The 23,759-nt window shown below is 44.0% G+C and overlaps 2 protein-coding genes across 2 annotated transcripts in view; one reads left to right on the top strand and one right to left on the bottom strand.

Moving 5' to 3' along the window:
• Positions 1–1,599: 1,599 nt before the first annotated feature.
• On the top strand, positions 1,600–10,072 carry LOC138416833 (trophoblast Kunitz domain protein 1-like). The gene is made up of 6 exons (XM_069546331.1): positions 1,600–1,693; positions 3,792–3,875; positions 5,077–5,136; positions 6,935–7,018; positions 9,445–9,640; position 10,072. Coding segments are annotated over exons 1-6 (519 nt in total).
• A 7,831-nt stretch (positions 10,073–17,903) lies between these two features.
• Positions 17,904–23,759, bottom strand: part of LOC138417267 (trophoblast Kunitz domain protein 1-like) — a 32,159-nt gene continuing 26,303 nt past the window's right edge. Inside the window, exons 6-8 of the mRNA XM_069547076.1 lie at positions 19,953–20,086; positions 18,185–18,275; positions 17,904–18,048 (exon numbers count right to left, since the gene is read on the bottom strand). Of these exons, the coding sequence (XP_069403177.1) occupies positions 17,904–18,048; positions 18,185–18,275; positions 19,953–20,086 (370 nt within the window). The remainder of the gene's footprint in view (positions 18,049–18,184; positions 18,276–19,952; positions 20,087–23,759) is intronic.

Consider the following 23,759-nt stretch of genomic DNA (forward strand, 5'->3'; position numbering starts at 1 on the left):
TTTCTGGAACTCTCTTGCTTTTTCCATGATCCAGCGGATGTTGGCAATTTGATCTCTGGTTTCTCTGCCTTTTCTAAAACCAGCTTGAACATCAGGAATTTCACAGTTCATGTATTGTTGAAGTCTGGCTTGGAGAATTTTGAGCATTACTTTACTAGCATGTGAGATGAGTGCAATTGTGCGGTAGTCTGAGCATTCTTTTTTTGAGGATTAGATGAGTTATATTTGTCAGGTGCTTAGGATGCTGCTAAGTTGCTTCAGTCGTGTCCAACTCTGTGCAACCCCATAGACAGCAGCCCACTAGGCTCCCCTGTCCCTGGGATCCTCCAGGCAAGAATACTGGAGTGGGTTGCCATAAGTGAAGTGAAGTCGCTCAGTTGTGTCTGACTCTTTGCGACCCCGTGGACTGCAGCCCACCGGCTCCTCTGTCCATGGCATTTTCCAGGCAAGAATACTGGAGTGGGTTGCCATTTCCTTCTCCAGGGGATCTTCCCGACCCAGGAATTGAACTCAGGTCTCCAGCATTGCAGGCAGGCACAGGCAGACGCTTTAACCTCTGAGCCACCTGCATGCCACAATGAAGAATTTAAGTTTTACCTGGAGTAATTACTCATTACTGTTATTAATAACACTGCAAAGGACATTGACTTCTCAAGGAGAAGGAATATATGCCTGTTACATCCATTGATTTCACAGCAACCACATGATGTGGGCAGCGTCAATCTCATATGATACCTGAAGACACGGGATTCTAGGAGATTTAAATCCTCAGGAACAAAGTTAGGAAAATGCAGAGGTGGCCCCCACACTGAGGGAGAGAGCAGGAGTAAGGGGGAGACTCCAGGTGATCATCCAAGGTCCCCTGAAGTCCACTTAGGCAGGCAGTTCTCCTGTTGGTGAAACTACGTGAGGGGCAGCTATTGGTTACGCAGTGGAGACATGTTCAGCTCACCGGTTCCCCTCTGTCCCCTCCCCTTATTGCTTTTTCACTGCATATACAGGCTTATATGCCAGAGTGAAATCACCTCCAGCTAAGTTCCTGCCCGGACCAATGCCTGGTGAAGGGCAAATGTCCATCCAGCGGAGAAGCTGGGGCAGTGATTGTAGGAAGGTGACCTGTGTCACACCTGTGATCTGAGGTAGGTGAGGGGGGTCAGGGCACGGAGGCCCAGATGTGGTGACACCTGCACGAGGCTGAAAATGAGGACCTGGGCTAACACACTACTTTTCACTCACATGTCTTGTGATTTGCTCTCATCTACCCGCTGGCCATATATCGTGTGCCATGCACTACCGTAGGTGCTGAGATGCTCCCTGAGGGATCATATTGGACAAAACTGCATCTGTCTGACCACAATCTGTGTCTACATGAGACCATAGGCATAGGCAAATCTGAGAACTGCTGTTACTGGACATTTGGCCCCAGCAGACAGAAGCAGGAGGCATGCCTTGGAGAGAGATTTTGCAATAAACAAGACTGACCCAGCTCCTCCCTTTCCCCACTCCCCTTCTCATTGCCTGATCCCACCCCTCAGCCAGGGTATTAGAAGCTCAATCCGTCCCCAGCATCCTCAGGAGCTCTCCTGTAAGGCTACCAAGATGAGCCAGCTCTGCCTCTCTGCAGCCCTTCTTTTCCTCCTGGTTATCCTGGTGGACAGCTCTCCAGTGTATGAACACCAGACCCAGGACCAAGGTAGGTCCAGGCTCACCTCTCCTCTATAGGTTCTGGGGAAATGATGGAAGTCCATGGAATGGAGAAGACAGGTGTTAGGTGGGTGCTTCCAACCCTCTCTGGATTTCTCCTGTCACATTGGCCAGGATTTTTGTTTGTCTGGTTGCTTTTGGCAGCATTGGTCTTCCTCCCTATGAGAGAATATTCTCTAGTTACAGGGTTACTTTCTCATTGTGGTGTGTGGGCTTCTCATCGTGGTGGCTTCTCTCGTGCAGATCAGGGACTCTAGGCATCTGGGCTCAGTAGTTGCAGATCACCTGCTTAGTTGCCCCAAGGCATGTGGAATCGTCTCAAACCAGGAATCAAACTCATGTTCCCTGAATTGGCAGACCAATTCTTACCTCCTGGACCACGAGGGAAGTCTGAATTTGCAAACTTTTATCTCCATTGACATCATGATTCTCATAAGGATATATATTAAATTTCATGTTAAATATGCATATATCCCACCCAAGTCTACCAGATCAGGCACCCCATTTCTAAGACTCTCTATTCCTGGTCCCTACCTTGTCCCTGAACCTCATTGTAGTGTAGTAATAGAAAGTTGCATATTTGATCCTTCTCTTGGTTAATGGTCCAGGACTCCTAAAAATTCTTGGAATTTACTGACTTTATAGAAAAAGTAAAAAAAATGTGACTCAAGGTAACCTCAAGATGCAGTTGATCTCCAAGAAACCTCAAATATCCATTTTGAGGTTACAGTTTTCACCACCTCTCATTCTAGCACCTCTGAGCACAGGGGAGGGAACCGAGAGTGACATCAATCACCAACAGCAGATGATCCATCCAATACGGGTGCTTAGTGAACCCTGGAAAGAAGTACATAAATACTGGTCTCAGAGGGCTTGTGAATTGGTGAATACAAGAAGATGACATGAGGGTGCTCTGCTCCCTAGGGCACAGAGGCTGGGCACACCTCCCTCCCTCTTTGCCATATAAATTTCCTCCACTCTACTTGCCTGAGTTATATTTTGTATATTAATTTGGGGATAGTTAGCAAGGCATTTTCCAAAATTTAGCAGGCAGTTCTATGGCGCTGTTGAATTTGAAAGTGAGGTCATGGATACCCCGATTTTCCCTATTTGATCACAAGCATGAGTGACTCTGAACCTCATGGCTGGCATCTGAACTGAGGATGGTCTTGAGCCCTCAACATGCAGAATCGGCAGTAACTCCACAGATTTCAAATCAGAAGTAAACTGATTTGCTGGACACCCAGTGGGTGTTTGGGAAACTGGTTGCTGTAGGTAAAGATACCACATATTTGTTGTCAAAGAAAAACCCAGATTCACTGTGATTTGGGGATTCAGGTGATGCTCCAAAAGCAGGAGTAATGAAAGCAGGACATTGCACCCAGAAACTGTTCTCAGTTATCTGTATTTTCAGAATTCCTGGTAGAATCAGGTAGTGTACCAAGTGGGTTGCAACATGATAGTATCTTGTTCTGGCCCTACCACCCACGTGCCATGTGGGTAAGTCATCTGCAATTTTCTCATCTGAAGAGGGGTACATGTTGTATGGGGTTTTGAACAGATTACCAGTTATGAATATAAAGAGTTGACTCACATTTCATGGTGAATTCTGCACATTTTCCACCAAGATGTGTTAATCTGAAAACAATTTCTCTACCTACTTGCTTTGGGCAAGAAAGATATTTAGGTTCAAATAATGATTATTCCTCTAATATGAAAAACAACCCTGATGAATAAGCAGAGCCACTGCAGAGAAAACCCCTGGGACCAAGGCTGATAGAATATTAGTAAAGTCTGGAGAAGGAAATGGCAACCCACTCCAGTGGTCTTGCCTGGAGAATCTCAGGGACAGGGGAGCCTGGTGGGCTGCCATCTATGGGATCACACAGAGTTGGACACGACTGAAGCGACTTAGCAGCAGCAGCAGCAGTCAGGACCTTTCCTTTGTCCTCTTTTGACTGTGATTTTATTATCCATATTTGTCCTATCCCCTGTTAACTGCTATTATTTTATAATGTATATTTGATCCTTTTCCTGGTTCATGGGCCAGGCCTCCTGAAACTCCTGGAATTTACTGTCTTTCATAGGTCTGGAGACAAGCCATGGAAGGAGACTTGAGAAGCGTTCAGTAATAGATTTGATTTCAGTTTTCATCGATGCTGTGGTTACAGGTTTGAACTTCTTGCACCTCTGGGGAGAGGAGAGGACACTGAGATTGAGAACAGTCACCACTGGCCAATGATTCAGTCAATATCCCTGTTTAGTGAAACCTCAATACAAATCCATGAATGTGAGCATTCAGGGAGCTTTTCGGGTGGCAACACACTGCGATGATTTGAAGGCCCAGTGTTCTCTAGGGCGTGGAGACTCCCCACACTTCCACTTCCACTTTGCCTTGCACATCTCACTCATTTTGCTATGCCTAGATTTATCCTTTATAATAATGTGAGAACCATATTTGAGTGGTCTTCCTGAGTTTGGTCATCAGATTTACTGAGTTATTGAACATGGAGTGGGGTAATGAAACTTTTGTGTTTTATATACTTTATCAAATCACTAACACTTCATTGTCATCTGAACTGAGGACAGCTTTGAGCCCTCAACATGCAGACTCTGTGCTAACTCCTTCAGTTTATATCAGAAGTAAATTGACTTGTACCTTTACTGGGTGTTTGGGGTATTGGATTTCTTACAGGGGACACCACATATTTGGTGTCAGGGTAACCCAGACTCACTCTCCCTGTGCCTTGGGAGCTGGCGAGAGTCTTGGGAAGGGGAGTAATGAAAACAGCACGCTGCATCCAGAAACTCTCACAAATTATCAATATTTTCAGAGTTCCTGGCAGAATAGTGTAATATATCAAATGAGTTGAGACAGGGCAATTTCTTGTCCCAACCCTGCCACCCACATGCTGCGTGTTCTGGGACAAGTCATCTACAGTTTCCTCATCTGAATAGCAGGTACATGCTACATGGATTCTTTGAACATATTACCAGAAATAAATATAAAGAGTTTATTTGCATGCCATGGCCAATTTCATCATTTTCCACCACAATACGTACATTTAAAAAAATTCCTCTACCTACTTCCTTGGGGCCAGAAAGTATATTTATGTGTCAAATAATGATTATCCCTTATTATAAAAATTAATCAGAAAGACCTGGGACCCCCGAGAAGAGTAACTGCAGGGAAAGAATGAAACACAGCCCTTGTGTAGCTGGTTCATGGGACCAAAGCTGATACCATATTAGCAAAATCTCCAGGCCTTTTCCCTTATCCACTTTTGACTATCATTTTATTATCCATGTTTGATCCTTTCCTGGTTCATGGTCCAAGACTCCTGAAAATGTTGGAATTTTTATCTTTTATAGTTGCCAAGCTTTTTAAAGGAATGGGATTCGATGAAATAAAAGGACTGGCTCAAACAATGAGTAAAGGTTTGAACTTTCTTTACTTATGGGGAGAAGGGAGGGCTCTGAGTTTGAGATTGGTCACCACTGGCCAATGATTTAATAAATATGTCTATTAAGTGAAATCTAAAAAAAAACCAAACCATCAATATAGGCTCAGAGAGCTTATGAAGTAGAAACCAACGGTGGTGATGTGAGGGTGCTGTGCTCCCAGGACATGGAGGCTCTGCCCACCTCCACTCCTCCTTTGCCCTAAACATCTCTTCCAGTTCGTGGTTCCTGAGTTTTATCCTGTACATTAACTTTAGAACAATAAGGATCTTTCTGAGCTCGTTCGCCAATTCTATTGTTTGAGCATTGAGGTGGGGTCATGGAAACTCCCACCTTTAGTCACTTGGTCAAGAGCGTGAGTCACTCGAGAACACATGGCTGACATCTGAAGTCAGGACAATATTGATCCCTCAACCTGTGGAATCAGCACTAACTCCACAGATACGGTATCAGAAGTCAGCGGACTGTGGATCACCTGTTGGGTGTTGGGAACAACTGGATGGTGTTTGTGGAGAAACTGTATTTCATGTCAGGGAAAAAACCAGATTCACCCTCCCCTGTGATCTGAGGGCTCACATGAGGCAGATGGTGACTGCAGCCATGAAATTAAAAGATGCTTACTCCTTGGAAGAAAAGTTATGACCAACCTAGATAGCATATTCAAAAGCAGAGACATTACTTTGCCAACAAAGGTCCATCTAGTCAAGGCTATGGTTTTTCCAGTAGTCATGTATGGATGTGAGAGTTGGACTGTGAAGAAGGCTGAGTGCTGAAGAATTGGTGCGTTTGAACTGTGATGTTGGAGAAGACTCTTGAGAGTCCCTTGGACTGCAAGGAGATCCAACCAGTTCATTCTGAAGATCAACCCTGGGATTTCTTTGAAGGAATGATGCTAAAGCTGAAGCTCCCGTACTTTGGACACCTCATGCGAAGAGCTGACTCATTGGAAAAGACTCTGATGCTGGGAGGGATTGGGGGCAGAAGGAGAAGGGGACGACCGAGGATGAGATGGCTGGATGGCATCACGGATTTGATGGACATGAGTCTGAGTGAACTCTGGGAGATGGTGATGGACAGGGAGGCCTGGCATGCTGCAATTCATGGGGTTGCAAAGAGTCGGACACGACTGAGCGACTGAACTGAATGGATGAGGCTTGGGGAGAGGTGAGTAGTGAAAGTAGGACACTTCTCCCCAGAAACTCTTACCAGTTATCTGTATTTTCAAGTTTCCAGCAGATCAGTAGCGTATCAAATGGGTTGTGACCTGACAGTATCTTGTCCTGATGAGGCCACCCGCATGCTTGTGTGCTGGGGCAACACACAAGGAAATTTCATTTGCAGTTTCCTCATCTGAACAAGGGAAACATGTTACATGAGTTCTTTGAACAGATGATGATTCACGAATACAAAGTTTATTCACTTTTGATGGCCAGATTTGTCCATTTTCCACCACAATATGTTGATCTGAAAAGCATTTCTCTACCTACTTGCTTTGGACAATAAAAATATTTCTTTATCAAGTAATGATTATTCCTCTATTATTAAAAACTAATTAAAAGATGTGGAACCACGGAGGAAAGCAACTTCAGGGAAAGCAAGAAACAGCCCTTGTATAGTAGGCTGTGGGACCAAAGCTGGTACAATATTACAAGTCTCCGGGCCCTTTCCCTTGTCCTTTTTTGACTGTTGTTTTCTTATCCACGTTGATCCTTCCCTGTTTCATGGACCAGGCCTCCTGGGAACTCTTGTAATTTACTCTCTGTCATAGGTCAGATGATGATTTCTGGAAGGCAACTGGAGAACCATACAGTAGAGGTGTTCCCAACACAAACGCTCAAAGAAGAGAATAAAGGTTTGTAGTTTCTGCACCTCTGGGGAGAGGCAAGTTCACTGAGAGTGACAGCCATCACCAATGACTAATGATGCAACCACTATGCCTGTTTAGTGAAATCTAGGAGGAAATATATAAATTCTGGGGTCAGGAAGCTTGTGAGTTGGTAAATACAGGAAGATAATGTAAGGATGTTCTGCTCACTAGAGGACAGAGGCTGGGCACACCCCCACCCCCACACATCTCTTCCATTTTACTGCCTTGAATTATATTTTGTATATCAATCTGGGAAGAGTAAGCAAAGTTTTCCTCAGTTTAGCTGCAGACTCTATTTAGTTGTTGAATTTGAAGGTGGGATACGGATTCCCTGATTTTAGCCATTTGCTTACAAGCATGAGTGACTCAGGACCTCATAGCTGGCATCTGAACTGAGTACAGTCTTGAGCCCGTAACCTGCAAAATCTTCAGTAACTCCATGAATTTCAAATCAGAAGTAAATGGACTAGTGGGACACCCAATGGGTGTTTGGGAAATTGGCTTGTGTTTGTAGGGACAGCACATATTTGTTGTCTGGGAAAAACCCAGACTCCTTCTCCCTTGTGATTCAGGGGCTCAGAGATGCTCTAAAAAGGGGGAGCAATGACAATAGGACATTGCATCCAGAAACTGTTCTCAGTTATCTATTTTTCCAGATTTCCTGGCAGAATCAGGTAGTGTACCAGATGAGTTGTAATTTGAGAGTATCTTTCCTGGCCCTGCCACTCACATGCCATGTCCTGGGGCAAGACATCTGCAATTTTCTCATCTGAACAGGGGATGCATGTTACATGGGTTTTTGAAGAGATTACGAGTCATGAATATAAAGATTTTAATCACATTTCATGGTGAATTTTGGGCATTTTTCACCAAAAAGTTTAATCTGGAAACAATTTCTCTACCTACTTGTTTTGAGTAAGAAAGTATATTTAGGTGCCATATAATGATTATTACCACTTCCCAGGTGGTGCTAGTGGTAAAGAACCCACCTGCCAAAGTGGGAGACCTGGGTTCAATCCCTGGGTCAGGAAGATCCCCTGGAGAAGGGCACAGAAACCCACTCTAGCATTCTTGCCTGGAGAATCCCATGGACAGGGGAGCCTGGTAGGCTACAGTCCATGGGGTTACAAAGAGTCGGAAACGACTGAGCGACTTCACTTTCACGTTTCAATTTTCTGGGCTAATGAGGGTCTTCCAAACTCATCAACTTCACATACCAAAAGACCCTTTTATTGTTCTCATCACATAAGAAATATTAAGATTTTTAGGAACAGTGTCAGGAAAAGGATGAAAAAACAAATACGTACATTTCTTCTTACAGTCACAATATCAATAGTATCAATATTCAATTTATAGAATCCCTGTGAGGTAACCAAAGTAAACACAGTGGTATGTTTTCTTCATGCCTTTTTCCATTATAGCGTGATTCCTTCAAAATTTTTATTAATGATTTTATTAAAATTTTATTAATAAACATATACATAAGTGCAGAGAATATTAATAGTATTATAAAACTCAGGCATCCAGACCCAGTAATTATTGACACATAAGGAATATTTCTTACCTGTAACCTGTTTATGTTGTAGAGTTGTGGGGTTTTTTTTTTTTTTGAGCATTTCTGTATTTATTGGGATGAGTTAGTTATTAGTTGCAGACCCCAGGTTCAGTAGTTATGGTATACCAAATTAGTGCCTACAGTATTTGGGGTTTAGTTTTCTGACAATGGATTGAACCCAGAATTTCTTTCTTGGAAGGCAGATTCTTAACCACTGGACCACCAGGGAAGCCTTATAGAAGTTTAAAGGCTAATCAAAGGCATTATCCCAGTTTTGCTTGGTACTGCTTCCCTGGTGGCTCAGAGAGTAAAGTGTCTACCTGCAATGAGGGAGACCTGGGTTCGATCCCTGGGTTTGATCCCTAGGTCCGATCCCTGGGTCGGGAAGATCCCCTGGAGGAGGAAATGGCAATCCACTCCAGTACTCTTGCCTGGAAAATTCCATGGACAGAGGAGCCTTGTAAGTTACAGTCCATGGGGTCACAAAGAGTCGGACACGACTGAGCGACTTCACTTCACTTCATGAGAAAGTACACATCTGTACATGATTACTGTATCCAGGAGATGGTAAAGGACAGGGAAGCCTGGCTGCAGTCCATGGGGTCACAAAAGAGTCCAACACGACTGAGCGAATGAACAACTACAACTGTATCATGTCACACCTAGTAACATTCATAATTATGTTCCAGAAAGAGGTTTTTCAATTTGGGCTTTCAATTCAAATGGGCTTTTCAATTTGACCACCCCCCACAACCCTAACATTCTCTATTCCAAACAAACTAGTGGTTCTAATTGTTGACCTCTTACCGAGCTGTGATGACTATCCTCATAACTGATGATTCCCCTCTCATTCCAGCAGATTCTAAGCCTGCCTTCTGCCTGGAGCCTAAAGTAACAGGTCACGGCAAGGCCTTGAGGCCCAGGTACTTCTATAATGCTGAGACCGGTGACTGTGAGCAGTTTACATATGGCAGCCTCGGAGGGAACAAAAACAACTTCCTAATGTTAGAGGACTGCATGAAGACCTGCAGTCAAGGGGCAGGGTCCTTGTAGTAAGGCAGGGGCCAGGGCACAGGGGGAGGGGAAGGGCTGTGGAAAGGGGCGGAGCTCAGTGGACCACACACCATTCACCCTGCACAGTGTCTTCCTCCTCTCTGCTGCCAGAAGAGGCTGCAGTGTCCTGTGAAACCCAAACTGAGCCAGCTCTCCAGGGAGAGAATGGCAGAAGGTCAACCCCGGAGGCCTCTTTGTGATCATCTCAGACTGATCACATGCTTCTCTTCTCAGTTGGGAACACTGACACCCTCCAGGGCAGGTCTGCAGTGTTCCTGAGCACCCCACCTAGGCTTGTTCATGATTTGGGTCATGGGACCATAGTTCCATATTTTTTGGAAAATATAGGATCTGTCAAGATGACAGGCCTAGAATGATGTCTAGGCCTACAATGTTGGCACTCAGCAAGTTCTTTTTTTTTTTTTTGCAGAGAACATGCAAAAAGTGGTCCCCAGAAACCCTGAAGTCTGAGGAGGACCCCTGCAGGGCTGGGCTTTGGCTGCTTCTGAAACAGTTCAGTCTCCTCGCAGTTCTCTCCTCTACCCTCATCAGCCAGACGCGTCCATTTCCTTTCCTCCATGGGTCTACATGTCTTAATTCTGTCTCATCCAGTTGGCTCTCAGCACCATAAGAACGTGTCTTCCCTTTATCCCTAGCACTTTACACGGTTCCTGGCTAAGGAGACAGTTCATAATTATTTGAGGAAAGAAGGAAGGGATGCAGAAACACATTCCCCATGAGTATATGAGTAACTATAGAGCCGGCAGTTTTATGGCAGGATTTTTGTTTTAACCCCCATCCTCACAGCATCCTCACCTTCAACCTCCTCCCCACCATCACCACTCTCCTTGTGCATGGCCAAGGTGGAATTCCCAGCCTCCAGTTTTCAGCATCAGTTATGAGAGAAGAGTTTGGGATCAAGAAGCTCCTTGACCCCACAATGATGCTGCATTTTCTTTTCTGTGGCTTTACCCACTGTGGCTTATATTTCAACAAATGCATATTCAAAATTAAACTGACTGGAGTTTGCAACTACAAACCTTAACCAATAGGGTCCATGGAAATGGCGGTCCTTCTCCCTGTTCTGCAGAGTAGTGGGCACCTCCTGTTTCCCAGTCCACAGACTGTGCACTACTGGGTATAGGAAGCGAATCCATTATAGCATCATCGGCCTCTCAATAGGCCCCCATGCTACACAAAAACTGGGAGACAGACACCTCTACATGACAGCTTTTATTCCTTTCTTCTAAGTTCAGTCAAATTTGGGGGCAAATTGTCCTACTGGACTCTCAGAAGGAGAATGGCCTTTAGCCTCTATTGTCCACTTTTCTAAAGAATCCAATACCCCAAGGTGACTTGTGGGGAGGAGGTTTCTTAGTTCAGTTAAAGAAGAGCAAGTACCCTTTAGTGCCCCAGGCTCTGTGTTAGCCTGCATTTTGCCTGCATTGTTCTATTAACCATCCTAAGAGTCCTTCAAGAGAGGAAATGAAGGCATAAAGATGACACTTAGCTGCTGCATTTATTTCCTAACATGGCAGCTTCCCACTCTCTTCCCACTCCCACTCTGAAGGGACTTTCGGCTCTGTGTGCTTGCTCCCAGACCTTCTTCTGTAGCCTGCCCTTCTGTAGAAGTAAAGACTATCTTGCGGAGCCATTTTTGATTGTCTGTTCTATTCCCGCAACACAGCTTTGAGAGCATTTCCAACATCCAGAGCAAAGCCAAATTCCTGAAACCCTCCCCCAAGTCACCTAACACAGCCCACATCCTGTAAGTTCTTTCTAATGTTGTCTTAATGAGACATTAAGTAGAGGCATGTTGATTATGTTTTCCTGCTCTGTGTCAGAGAAGATGTAGGATTGAGGCATTTTGGGAAAACAGAATATCTGTTTCATGACAGATGAGTAAAGTGAGCCATGGAGACCACAGTAGGCACAGTATCTCAATAAACAAGAACACAGATGGTGCTGATGCTATTATTCCCATGTAGTCTTGGGCAAATTTCTCAGCACCTCTGAGCTCTCTTTTCTTTAGTTATAAAATAAAGATAACAATCTTACTTGTTAATATTTCTAGCCAGAGACCAGTAGAAACACCCCATTCCTAGTTTAATGCCCTATTCCCAGTTGAACTCGTTGGATTTATTACTCACAGCAGCCTACAGGAATCATCTTGGAACAATATGCTGTCTCATTAAGACAACGTTAGAAAGAACGTACAGGATGTGGGCTGTGTTAGGTGACTTGGGGGAGGGTTTCAGGAATTTGGCTTTGCTCTGGATGTTGGAAATGCTCTCAAAGCTGTGTTGCGGGAATAGAAAAGACAATCAAAAATGGCTCCACAAGGTAGTCTTTACTTCTACAGAAGGGCACGCTACAGAGGAAGGTCTGGGAGCAAGCACACAGAGCCGGAAGTCCCTTCAGTTTTTATTCGTAAGACGCAGGTTCCCTCCTCTGGCTCCTCATAGTCTGAGAGTCACAGAGTTACAGTCTTTCTTGATGTTGCCTAAATTTTTGATTGGACGACTTATAGTAACTATTTTTCCCACCCTTTTAGTTCTTTGAGCATGTCCAGGCTAAAGCCTGCAAAATTAGTGTGCCAGGACAAAGCCTGTGAAATTAGCCTGCCAAAACGTTCTTGTGAGGAAGGAGAATCAGGAAGTGAAAAGAACAAAGGATTGCCAGCTAGCTGCCATTTTAGGCTATATACCTTTCTGTTCAACTATTCTAAGAATGAATCGCTTCTTTGATAGAAAAAATCATATCTTTCTTACATGGATGAAGGCTGTGAAGAAGTGGGACAGTTCTCTAAATGGGTATCTTGATTTTAACTCTAATAAGGGGAGACTAGATAGAGGTGAGAGCTGTGCTTGGTCAAGAAGTAGCAATCATTCAAGACAGGAAGGTGCTAGGTCACACTGGTGCTTTGTGTAATTTAGCTCCTTTTGTCAGTGCTCAGACATGATAATCAAAAGTCCTGATTTAGTCTAGATCTTTCACAAATGCAGAATGGCCTCATCTGATGTCGAAATTTTGGAAAATATTTATGCTGGGCAGAAGAGCATAGGGCTATTGTAGTACCCAGCTCAGGTCCTGACACTCAGAGGTTGCTTTTCTCTTTCTCTATCAATCTCATAGTGTTTGATGAGAATAAAAAAGTTGTATTTGTTAAATGCTTTGTCCAAGTCCTGGCAGAATAACCATTTAATGAATGTCAGATCTGATAGAAGTAATAGTAATACTATAAATATATGTTAATTTTTATTAATAGCTATTAGTTTATAGCAGCATCATGAAAGGACTTTCATCATTAAATGAAATTACTTGAATTAATGAAAGATTAGCTTCAGTAACTCACTATGTTGTTGTGTGATGTTGGGCAAGCCACTTCACCTCTCTGAGTCATAGATTTTTTCTTTGTGAAATATAATGATGGCGTCTGTCTTAAGCAATAAGCAGGTTTGGGTACTTTTGAGAACCATGTTTGCACTGATAAAGCGCAAACCCCTGGACTGTAGCCCTCCAGGCTCCTCTGTCTGTGGAATTTCCAGGCAACAATACTGGAGTGGGTTGCCATTTCTGTCTCCAGGGGATCTTCCTGAATTCTGTATTGAGTTTTAAAAGGCTTTGAGGCTAAGAAAGCCTTGAAAACCTGCATCTCTGAAATTGGCCCTGTGTGGTCAGAGAGAGGGGATGGGGTGGGGTGGATTGAGATGAGGGGAAGTAGCCAGTCCTGCCTCACTTCCCGCTCCTGGCACCCAGCTTCTGAGTCTCCCACAACTCGAGCTATTTCGTGAGGCTCTATTTGGAGCCTCTGCTGGTAAGCCTGCCCACGTCAGACTTCAGCATACCCTACAACGTCATCTGCCTCACATGCATAGTGGTGGTCGTGCACCATGGCTCTTCCTACAGCCTATTCACCCGCACCTTCCATATCAAAGAGCCGAGAAAGGGTGGCCTGGCCAAGTGGCTGGCCAACCTCATCCGACCAGCCTGAGGCATCTCCCCTCTCCCCACCCGGAAACTTAGAGCTGTACTGTTCAGGACAGTAGCCATCAGTCAGACATGGCGTTTGAATTTAAATTAATTTAAACTGAAAGTGCATTTCCTCAGGTGTACTAGCCACATTTCAAGTGCTCAGTAGCCACACGTGATTAGTGGCTGCTGTACTGGGCATCATGGGGATGAATGTTCCCGCCACTACAGAAAGTTCTGTTGTACAGCGCTGGCCTGGGTAACAGGATTTGCTAAAATATTCATACCACTGTGTGGTAGGTGGAGCTTACTGGTTGTGGAATAAAAAGTATCTAATTCCTTGATTCTTTGTTTCCTGTCCTTGAGGCCTGGGGAGAGGTGGGGCCTAGGGAGCGTTTGGCAGGTACCGGAACTGGATTTCCTGTCTGATCCCCTCCCCCATCAAGAAAACAACCAGCCAACCAACCAGAGGCCCCTGCCTCCTCCCACCCCTGCCAGAAATTCCTTCTCATCTCCTGCTTCTCTCCTCCCCGGGCATCCTCCTCTGAATGGTTCCCAGAACTCCCTGGGTTTGACGGGGAGTGTTTATGTCAGCATCTCCACGGCCATGACAGTGAACAATCCTGTGCCTTTGAGGAGCCCTGAGAGCCAGCCCCCTGTCACCAGGGGTCGCGCTGGAGAGATGCTGGAGACACAGAAGAGCTTTGGGTGAGCATTTTCCAACCAGACGCTGCATTGCAGCCATTTGGGGCTCTTGCGAAATAACGCAGGTTCCTGGGATCCAGACCCGTGAATTCAGTCAGTTTGGGCGGAGCCCAGCCTTTCAGTTTTTATCTGGCTCCTCAGGAGTTTGTGTTCTGGGTGGTCCTCAGACCACCCCCAGGCTTTGAAGCCCTTGGATTGAAGCCTGCCCCTGCCCACGTCCTGGCTGTGTAACCCCAGATTCCTGTGAAACGAGTCCTCTGGCAAGTGTCTGCCCTGCCCCCACCTTCGTTCTCTTCCTCTGACACGGTTGTCAAGAGTGTACACTGCTTGCGGTCCGCCCCACCCCCCCCCCTTAGTTTTCCCATCCTGGGCTTTTTGTGAATTACCCATCAAACGGAATGCCTTGCTCCACTAATCACCACGCTCCTCTCAACTGCCAAGTCTACTCTATTTACGAAACCAAGTGACATGTTGTTTCCTCCAGGAAGGCTTCCTTGACACACCAAGGTTCTGTAGGTACCCCTCCCCTCCCTGGTCAGCTTTCATATTCCTTATCTCCCTGGTTGTTACTGTCCTTTAACTTCCATTAGACGAGGAGCTTCTTGGACGCATAGTGGCTCTCCTCTACCTGAAGGCATCAGCACTCAGGACAAGCTGTCAGTGCTCAGTCAACAAACATAATTGTATGAATGGGTGTGGGCTACTGTGGCTTGGGGCCTGGGGTCTAGAGGTAGGGATGGGTAAGGCGAGGGGCTCTCTAGAAACCCCACCAGTATGAGTGCAGGGTCTTTAATACAGTGCACCCATCCAGTGTACAGCTAACAGAGATGGAACTGTTCAGGTTCCCTCTGAAGGTTTTCCAAGAGCTTCTAGAATGTACAAACGATGTGTGTGCGTGTGTAAGACAAGAGGTGGCATGAGTGAGCTAGTCTAGACCGTGGGCAAAAGCAACTGGGTCAAGATGTTTTACTCAAGGTTATTTGCAAGCAATAAACACCCCTTGTGTGACATAAGAATGCAGGTGAGTATGGGATTTCCCAGGTGAGTACGGGACTTCTTAGCCACTGGTGGTCCAGTGGCTAAGACTCTGAGCTCCCAGTGCAAGGAGGCACAGGTTCAATCCCTGGTCAGAGAACTAAGATCCCAGAGCAGCCAAAACAAACAACTAAAAGAAATGAACCAATAAATAAATACATAAAAAGAACATAAATTTTGATATAGGCTACAACATGGTTGAAACTTGAGGACATGCTGCTATGTGAAACAAGCCAGTCACAAAAGGACAAGTACTGTATGCTTCCATGTATATGAGGTTTCTGAAGTAGTTAAACTCATAGAGACAGAAATTAGAGTGGCGGCACCCAGGGATTGCAGGTAGGGAGAAAGTGGAGTTAATTTTTAATGGGTACAAAATTTCAGTATGGGAAGATGAAAAAGTTCTGGAGGTGAGTGATGCTCACAGCAGCACAACAATGTGTGTTTATGTGATGCCACTAAATGGTGAGAGGTAACAGCCAGCCGTCTCCAAATGGAGGAAATAGCCTGCAAGTATCAGACATTTTTATCTATCTTAAGTGGCAGGAGGAAACAAACTAGCGATATTTTTTTTCTCTATATAAATTTAAAAGGAGGTTTCTCTTAAAATATTGTGTTGCCATAATGACACCTGGTTTCACCTGAAGTTAACTATTCTCAAACCTTGAGATAACCAATGCATTTTTTATGGAAATGTTTGTCTTAAGCTATGTTAATGTACTATGCATTTACCCCAAACTCTGTCCTCAAGTCGGTTCTGCCTAATGGCTCAGAACCTACTTGACAAACCAGTATGTTATACTCAGATATTGTTCCCCTCATCTATGTAAAGGAAATTATTTGTATGGTAATCTGCCCTTCTACAAGATTCAAGTTGATCATTTTATGGCCTGGGATGAATCATCTGGTATCAAGATTATCCCAAAATGCATCTTATGGGTGAGGGGCCTGGTGCCATTCTGAGTTTTAAGACATTCTTTCATTAACAGACTGCTAGTGACTATATAACATTCAGCTGAAGACTAGCAGGAGGGTACTCTTTCTGCCCCCTTCTGATGCCTATGTCAGAAGCTTTCTCTATCTCCTTTATACTTTAATAAAACTTTATTACACAAAAGCTCTGAGTGATAAGCCTCGTCTCTGGCCCCGGATTGAATTCTTCTCCTCCAGAGGCCAAGAATCCTGGCGTCTTTTTGTTCAGCAACAACCTTTCAGTGGTATACTTAGAAATGGTTAAAATGGTAAATTTCATGTAGTATATGTGTTGTGTGTGCTCAGTTGTGTCTGACGCTTTTCCACCCCATGGATTTTAGCCTACCAGTTTCCTCTATCCAAGGGATTTTCCAGGCAAGAATACTTGAGCGGGTTGCATTTTCCTCCTTCAGGGGATCTTCTGGGCTCAGGGATTGAACCCACATCTCTTGGGTCTCCTTCATTGGCGGGCAGATTCTTTACCACTGTGACACCTGGGAAGCTACATGTTGTATATATTTTACCACAATTTTAAAAATATATAAAAAATTTTTTCCAGTATTATTCTGGGTGGAGAAGAGAAAACCAAGATTCCCTGAATTTGTACCCCTTCCACACTCCTCCAGGCCATGGTTCCTGCTGGATAGGAAGAACATTCTGGCTCATCATGTAACCCTGGATAAGAAAGAGCAGCAGGCCAGGATCCAGGAACAGACATCCAAGGTCCCCAAATTTCCATTCAGTCTGGCTTCCTTGAGGACCCCCTGGTGAAAGGGGAACTTTTGTCCTTTGTCCTGTCTTCATTCTAGGAACACAGGACAGTGAGGACCTGGAAGGCTGGGCGTGGAGTGATGCAAGTTTGATCACCCCTGTGACTGTGAGCGATTTTTGAGGACAAGCCCAGGGCCCTTGTAGGAAGGTTTCAGGCCACATGAACTTTGAACACTTTATTGACCCTATCCTGGAGGGTTACAGGATGGGTTCAAAATGGCCTCTGAGCAGGAAAAGCAGCCAAGCCAGCTTTTGGTCAATGCCTGGGAACATGCAGGTGTCATCGTCAGCAGTTTTTGTTCTCGGTCTCTGTGATGGAGACGACAGCCCGCTCCCTTCTTGGCTGGCCCATTGGCATCCTAGAGCCAGAGCCATCAAGCTGGACTCCTTATCCAACCCCTTCAACATCCACCACCCTGGGGACCTCCTCACTTCTATCACGTCCCACCGTGATCATTACTACAACCACGTTCATCACCTCCGCCAACAGGATCACCCATAAAGGTTACATTTCTGTCTTCACCTCTGCCAGCCCCACTACGTATTTTATTTACTTATTTTTATTTATCTGGTTGCACTGAGTCTTAGGTGTGCCGTGGGCTATCTTTAGTTGTAGCATGAGGGATCTGGTTCCCTGATCTGGGATCAAATCCAGGCCCTCCACATTGGACCACCAGGGAAGACCCCTCACCACGTATTTTAAGAGGGCTTGCTACAATAACCAATCTTCCCTTCGTCTTTACTATCCGAGTCATCATCCACCAAAGCCATGCTGTCTACACCTCTAACACCTTCACACCCCAGCACTCAGTGACAGGTGTTCTCATCATCACCAACTCCCATATTAACATAAACCCCTGCATCACCATCAGCATCCTCACCAATACCCTCTCCCTTCACACCCAGCATCCTATCACCTCCATTACTCTTCCTGTGTCTATCAGAGGCTTCACTAGCAGATTGAAAAACCATCAAACACATCTCTGTGGTTTCAAAATTCTTATAATTGCCCTGATAACCACCATAAGTAAAGGGCTCACACACATTGGATGTGGAGGTATAGAAGTATCAGAACAAAGAAGCTTTACCTGGAACTCTGACTTGGGGGGGTGGCGGGAAGCTGGCACATGGCAGAGGTGGTTTGAAATAACTCTTGGGAGGCCTCTAATTGAAGATTGTCTGCAAGGGTAAGAAAGAACAGAATGGTCACTGATGTGTCTTGTTAATGAACTGATCAACACTTTTTTCCCAGCACCTACTCTACACCAAGCACCCTCCTAGGCGTTTGCTATACTTGCCATTAGTTAAACAACCAAACAGAGAGGGTATTACTGTCTCCATTTCACAAATGTAGAAAGCAACGCTTGGAGAGGTTTGGGAATCTTCCCCAAATCATAAAGCCTGTAAGTTGAGAGAGGCCTGGGGTTTAAACTCAGATCCAATTTCAAATCCCAAGTGCTGTATCCCCTCATAACTTGACATCAAGATATTGGTTGGAGCTTTGTTTATAATGGGAAAAGTTTCTAATTTAGAAAAAATATACATGTTTACCAACAGAGGATCAGTAGACCATTATGCAGTCATTAAAAAGCATAGAGTTGATGATATACAACAACATGGAGAGAGGCATTTATCTTTTGTTGAATAAAAAAACAAATTGTAAAATAAGACACCTGATGTGTTCCTATGGCTATAAATATACATATAAGCCCATATAATGATGGCATGAAGGTTATTCCTCAATATATTTAGAGCAGTTATCTCTGGGTGGTAGCATTTCAAATGACTTTTATTTTCTAAAATTCTTTTTAGTGTCAGTTGAATGACAATGAGCAAGTGTCATTTTTCACTGCCAGGAAAAAGATATTCATATTAAATAACCTTTAATATCATGGGTAATCAGCAAATAAAGAAACTGGCCTCTTTTACTGAATCACTTGTGATTTTAACTCCTTTCACATCTAGCTTTGGGTATCAAACCCAGTGATTTATCAAACATACACACACACACACACACACACACACACACACACACACACACACACACACACACCCTCCCTCAACCATCTGCCTTGGACACTCAGGGCCTCGGTGTATCTTTTTATGGATATAGCACACAGCACTTTGAGAATGACCCTTTCCCTGATCAGGACAGCATTCCTCAAATTTATAAGCACATGGGTCAACTCAGCTCCACCAAACCATTTTGTGAATCCCCAATGAGAGTGACCTTGACCATGCTGGATTTCCTAGGAGAAGTTTAACCTGGAATAGGGAAGAGGCATTGTAGAAAGGAACTTGAGATCTTCTATTTAGGCAGCAAATTCTCAGTCTTGGTTAGAATATTAGAACCTCTTGAGGGACTTAAAAAAAAAACCCTGATGCCCAGGCTTTGTCCCAGACTCATTATATCAGAATTTTTGAATGTGGGACCCAGAGAGACCTCAGAGGACTTGCATGTGCAGCCAAGTTTGAGAATCTGGCCTCCTGTTCAAAGATCATCAATATCTCTTTGTTTCTTAAGAATTCTAGGGAGTAGGATTCTGGAGAGCAGGATTGTTGGGGCTGTGTGAAACAGGGGACCCACTTTTTAAACTTTACACATTTACATATGGTTTGTCTTTTTTAAACATATGTCTTGCTTTTTAAGAAAAATTAAAATTTGCTGATGTCAAAGAGACATCTGGGAGGTCTGGCCCCAGATTTTTCTAAGACTGAAAGCTGACCACAGGGAACTTCTTCCCATGTCTAGGTCTTTGTTTTCTCTTGAGGTGGAAGTGACCAGATGGCTGGTTGGACCCAATACTCCCCCACGAGGCTATGATCAGGGACCCTGTGTCCAGCACCTCAGCTCACCTGAGGTATCTCCTGAGCTTGCCAAGCCCACCAGGCAGAGGGTGAGGCAAAGGGCAAGTAGGCAGCTGAGCTTCATGGTGTGAGTAGCTTCATGTTCTGGGGTGAAGCTGGGAGGCTGGAACTTATAGCTGCAGCTGAAATAAGGGAAGTATTATGCTTTTTGTTACTTAGAATAAGAAGCACCCTGGGCCAGAGGTGTCGGCTGCAAGAACTGGACTTCTTACCTGGAGGCAATGCCAGTGTCCTTGGATGGATTCTTCCTGGACATTGGGCAAGTCCTCTAGGATGGTGCTTCTGTAGCATCTGGAATGTGTTCCCCAGCTTCATCTACTGCAGACTTGAGTCCCTGTGACCTTGCACTAAAAGGGGACTTTTTGGAGACCTCAGCTTCCCTGTCTGTAAAACAGGTGGGCTGGACCACGCTGTCCCTGAAAGCCCAGCACAGCTCTTCTCCATTCTATTATTATTGGTTCCCATCCAGAACCTCCCAGCTAGTGTCTCAACATCCCAAGAGTGAGAGCACAGCTCTTTGTTCATTGGCTTATTTATTTCACTTTGGGATAATGAGTTTATTGTTTCATATATATCATCATGGGCTCCCCAGATGGTGCTAATGGTAAAGAACCTGTTTGCCAATGCAGTAGACATAAGAGAATTGGGTTCCATCCCTGGGTCAGGAAGATCCCCTGGAGGAGGGCATAGCGGCCCACTCCAGTATTCTTGCCTGAAGAATCCCATGGACAGAGGAGCCTGGAAGGCTATGATCCATAGGGTCTCAGAGAGCTGGACACAACTAAAGCAACTTGGCACAGCATACATCATCATATTTATTTCGAAAAGATCAAGCTATAGTGAATATGAATAGCATAAGCAAAAGGCAAAATCACCCCCCCCACACACAATCTACCATAGTGCTGTGCAGCAGAAACATAATGCAAGCCACAAAGAGACTTTTAAATTTTCTAGTACCAGCATTTTTGGGGGGCTGTGCTGCACATGGAATTACTTAGTTCTTCATCTAGTGAGCTAATCCCGGGCCTCCAGGGCAGTGAAAGTACTGAGTTTAAACCACTGAACTGACAGGAAATTCCTAGCATTTTTTTTAAGTAGCAATATTTTAAAGAGTAAAAAGAAAGATATAAAACTACTTTTTATAATAGTTTATTTAACCCAAGACAGAGAATGAGATGATTGGATGGCATCATCTACTCAATGCACATGAGTCTGAGCAACTTCGTGAGATGGTGAAGTACAGGGAAGCCAGACAAGCTGCAGTCTGTGGGGTCACAGAGTCAGACACTACTGAGCGACTAAAGAACAACTCAGTAAATCCAAAATAGGGCAATTTCAACACATAATCAACATATAATAAAGAGCAATATGATTTTTATTTTTCTTTATACTATCTGGAATCTCAGTGTATTTTGCACTTAGGGTACAGTCACATTTTCTGTGCTCAGTAATCAGATGTGGCTGATGGCTATCATGGTGGACAGTCAAATTCCACCACGTGAAGTCAGTGTCTTTACAAGGTATCCTCATAAACATTTTGTTAGGTAGATTAAGCAATTCTACAAAAACAAAGGGTTTATAGGTATTCTTTTCCCTTAGGTTTTGCATATTGCCTTTATACTTGAAGGACAATTTTTTAAAACTTTTTATCTTGTTTGGGTTATAGCTGATTAACAAAGTTGAAATAGTCACAGGTGAACAGTGTAGGGACTCAGCCGTATGTGAACATGTATCCATTTCCCCCCAACTCCCCCTTTCAGCCTGGCAGTTCAGGGACAATTCAAGGGGATAAAAAACTCTTGATCAGATTCTCTTTCCCCAGAACAACTGTGGACCTTGACTGAATCCTACCATGGAGTGTCCCCATTAAGTGGCCAGAATGCTTTTCTGCCTTAGAGATGACTTTTTCCCCCTACCTGAAAGCCTAAACAAAAACCTCGTTGCTTATTCTCAAGATAACATATTTGGGGATCATTCTGTATCATTTTGGGTGGGGGGAGGGTACTGAAATATGGAATGCTTTTTTAATCTACATATTTTTAAAGGGAAATTTTCTCGTACTGATTTCATTGGCCAGAAAGTTGTTTGGGTTTTTCTGTAACATCTTATGAGACTTTTTGGCCAAACCAATACTCCATCTTGAAATAAGTTTTCTTTTCCATTTGAGTTTTCTATATGAGAAATCAGTTACGTTAGGTTAGCTTCACATGTGGTTTAGTAGTTGTTAAAAGCCTCATCATTGGTGATAGAGGAATTTAAATTCCAGCTTTGCTCATGATCTGTGTGATCCAGACAAATTATTTAACTTCTATGGATGTAATTTTTATTTGGGGAAAATAAGAGAAACTGTTGCTGAAAACCCAGCCTCTGTTCACCTGTACCAAACAGAAAACACAGAGACAGAGCTTTGCAGGAGTAGAAAGGAGCAGCTTTATTACTTTGCCAGGCACAGCAGGCCAAAACTCAAGACAGTGTCCCCCCGCCCCTTCCTGGGAAGTAGGAAGGAGTCTTATAGTTTGTGGCTACAAAATAGGGCTGAAGATAAGGATGGAGCTGATGTAGTCTTGCATTCTTCTTTTCTCTTGGAGACAATGAGATCGTTAGGTGGTTCTGGAACAGGTTCTGGTCGTCTCAAAGTTATCATTCTGAGACATTTTTTCTGGATGGAGAATGCTCACAAAGGGCAAGTGTTAAGGAATGTTGTCTTGGAGAAGTAAACATCAGGTGCATAATACAGTTGTAGCTAGAGGGCAATCACTTTCAGCATGCAATTAAGCAAGAAAGAGAGGGGGGTAAACAACTGTCGACTTGAATGGGTGGAAAGCATAAGGGCTTAATAAGGACAAACATAATGAGGGGGCTTCAACTAGTTTGTGCTACAGCACAAATATTTGTGCTTAGAATCCCTAAGACCACCGTAGACTAAAAAAAAATTCACAATCTTAAAGTTGAGAGTTATGTTTTATCCAGTGGGATTTTTTAGGACTTTAAGAAGCAGCATGTCAGGTAACCCTCAGAGAATTGCTATGAGGAGGCAAGGGTTGGGGTGGAGAGGGAGTCAGGTTATATAGAACTTTTGCAACAAAGAGCAGGTAGACTGAATGTCAAAGGATTATTGAAAATTAATGAAAACCAAGTATTCCAAATTAAGGAATTTAGCACTTTTCTATGTGTGAAAAGATGCAAGAATCTGGGCTCACTGAAATCATTCCTTTGATATGCATCTCGTCTATCAGGGGCCAGTATTCTGTGTTTTTATATCATGAGTTTCATCAAGGCTCACCTTAGGAAGTGGCTGCTGTCATTTATCTGTTTAGATGGAGAGTATTCTTTCCTTACTGAGTTCCCTCACATTCCAGTTATGGACAACTGTGACATCCTTTGTTTGCCGATATGGTAGGAAATATTCCATTTCTCAACACTCAGGTTTAATTCATGAAAGGACTCACAGGACACAAAGGTGTTTTTTTAATACTTGAGTTAATAGCAAATGGATGCAGAGAAGAATCAATGAAGGGAGAAAGTGCAAGGGGTGAACCTGGAAGAACACAGGCCCAAGCTTTTGCTTGTTGGGTTCCCTCAACCCAACATGTCCTTGGTGTTACCAACCAGAGAAGCTCACTCCTGTCTGGGAGTTTTTACTGTGCTCTGGCACATGGACATACATTGCCTGTGCCCTAGACCTCAGGGAAGTCCCAGACCTCAGAAGAAAATAGGCATTTTCCACATTAAAAATGATTAAGGAAAAAAAATGATTAAAAAAGATAGTTCAAACTTTTCTTAACATTTCATGAA

This window comes from Ovis canadensis, chromosome 13, assembly GCF_042477335.2.
Source record: "Ovis canadensis isolate MfBH-ARS-UI-01 breed Bighorn chromosome 13, ARS-UI_OviCan_v2, whole genome shotgun sequence".
NCBI classification, from domain to species: domain Eukaryota; kingdom Metazoa; phylum Chordata; class Mammalia; order Artiodactyla; family Bovidae; genus Ovis; species Ovis canadensis.

Excerpts from the sequence above, each read along its gene's own strand:
- LOC138416833 (XM_069546331.1), top strand. The coding sequence starts at position 1,600 with ATGAGCCAGCTCTGCCTCTCTGCAGCCCTTCTTTTCCTCCTGGTTATC. Across the intron at positions 1,694-3,791 it reads ACACCAGACCCAGGACCAAG|GTCTGGAGACAAGCCATGGA; the intron begins GTAGGTCCAGGC and ends TGTCTTTCATAG. Across the intron at positions 7,019-9,444 it reads GCTCAAAGAAGAGAATAAAG|CAGATTCTAAGCCTGCCTTC; the intron begins GTTTGTAGTTTC and ends CTCTCATTCCAG.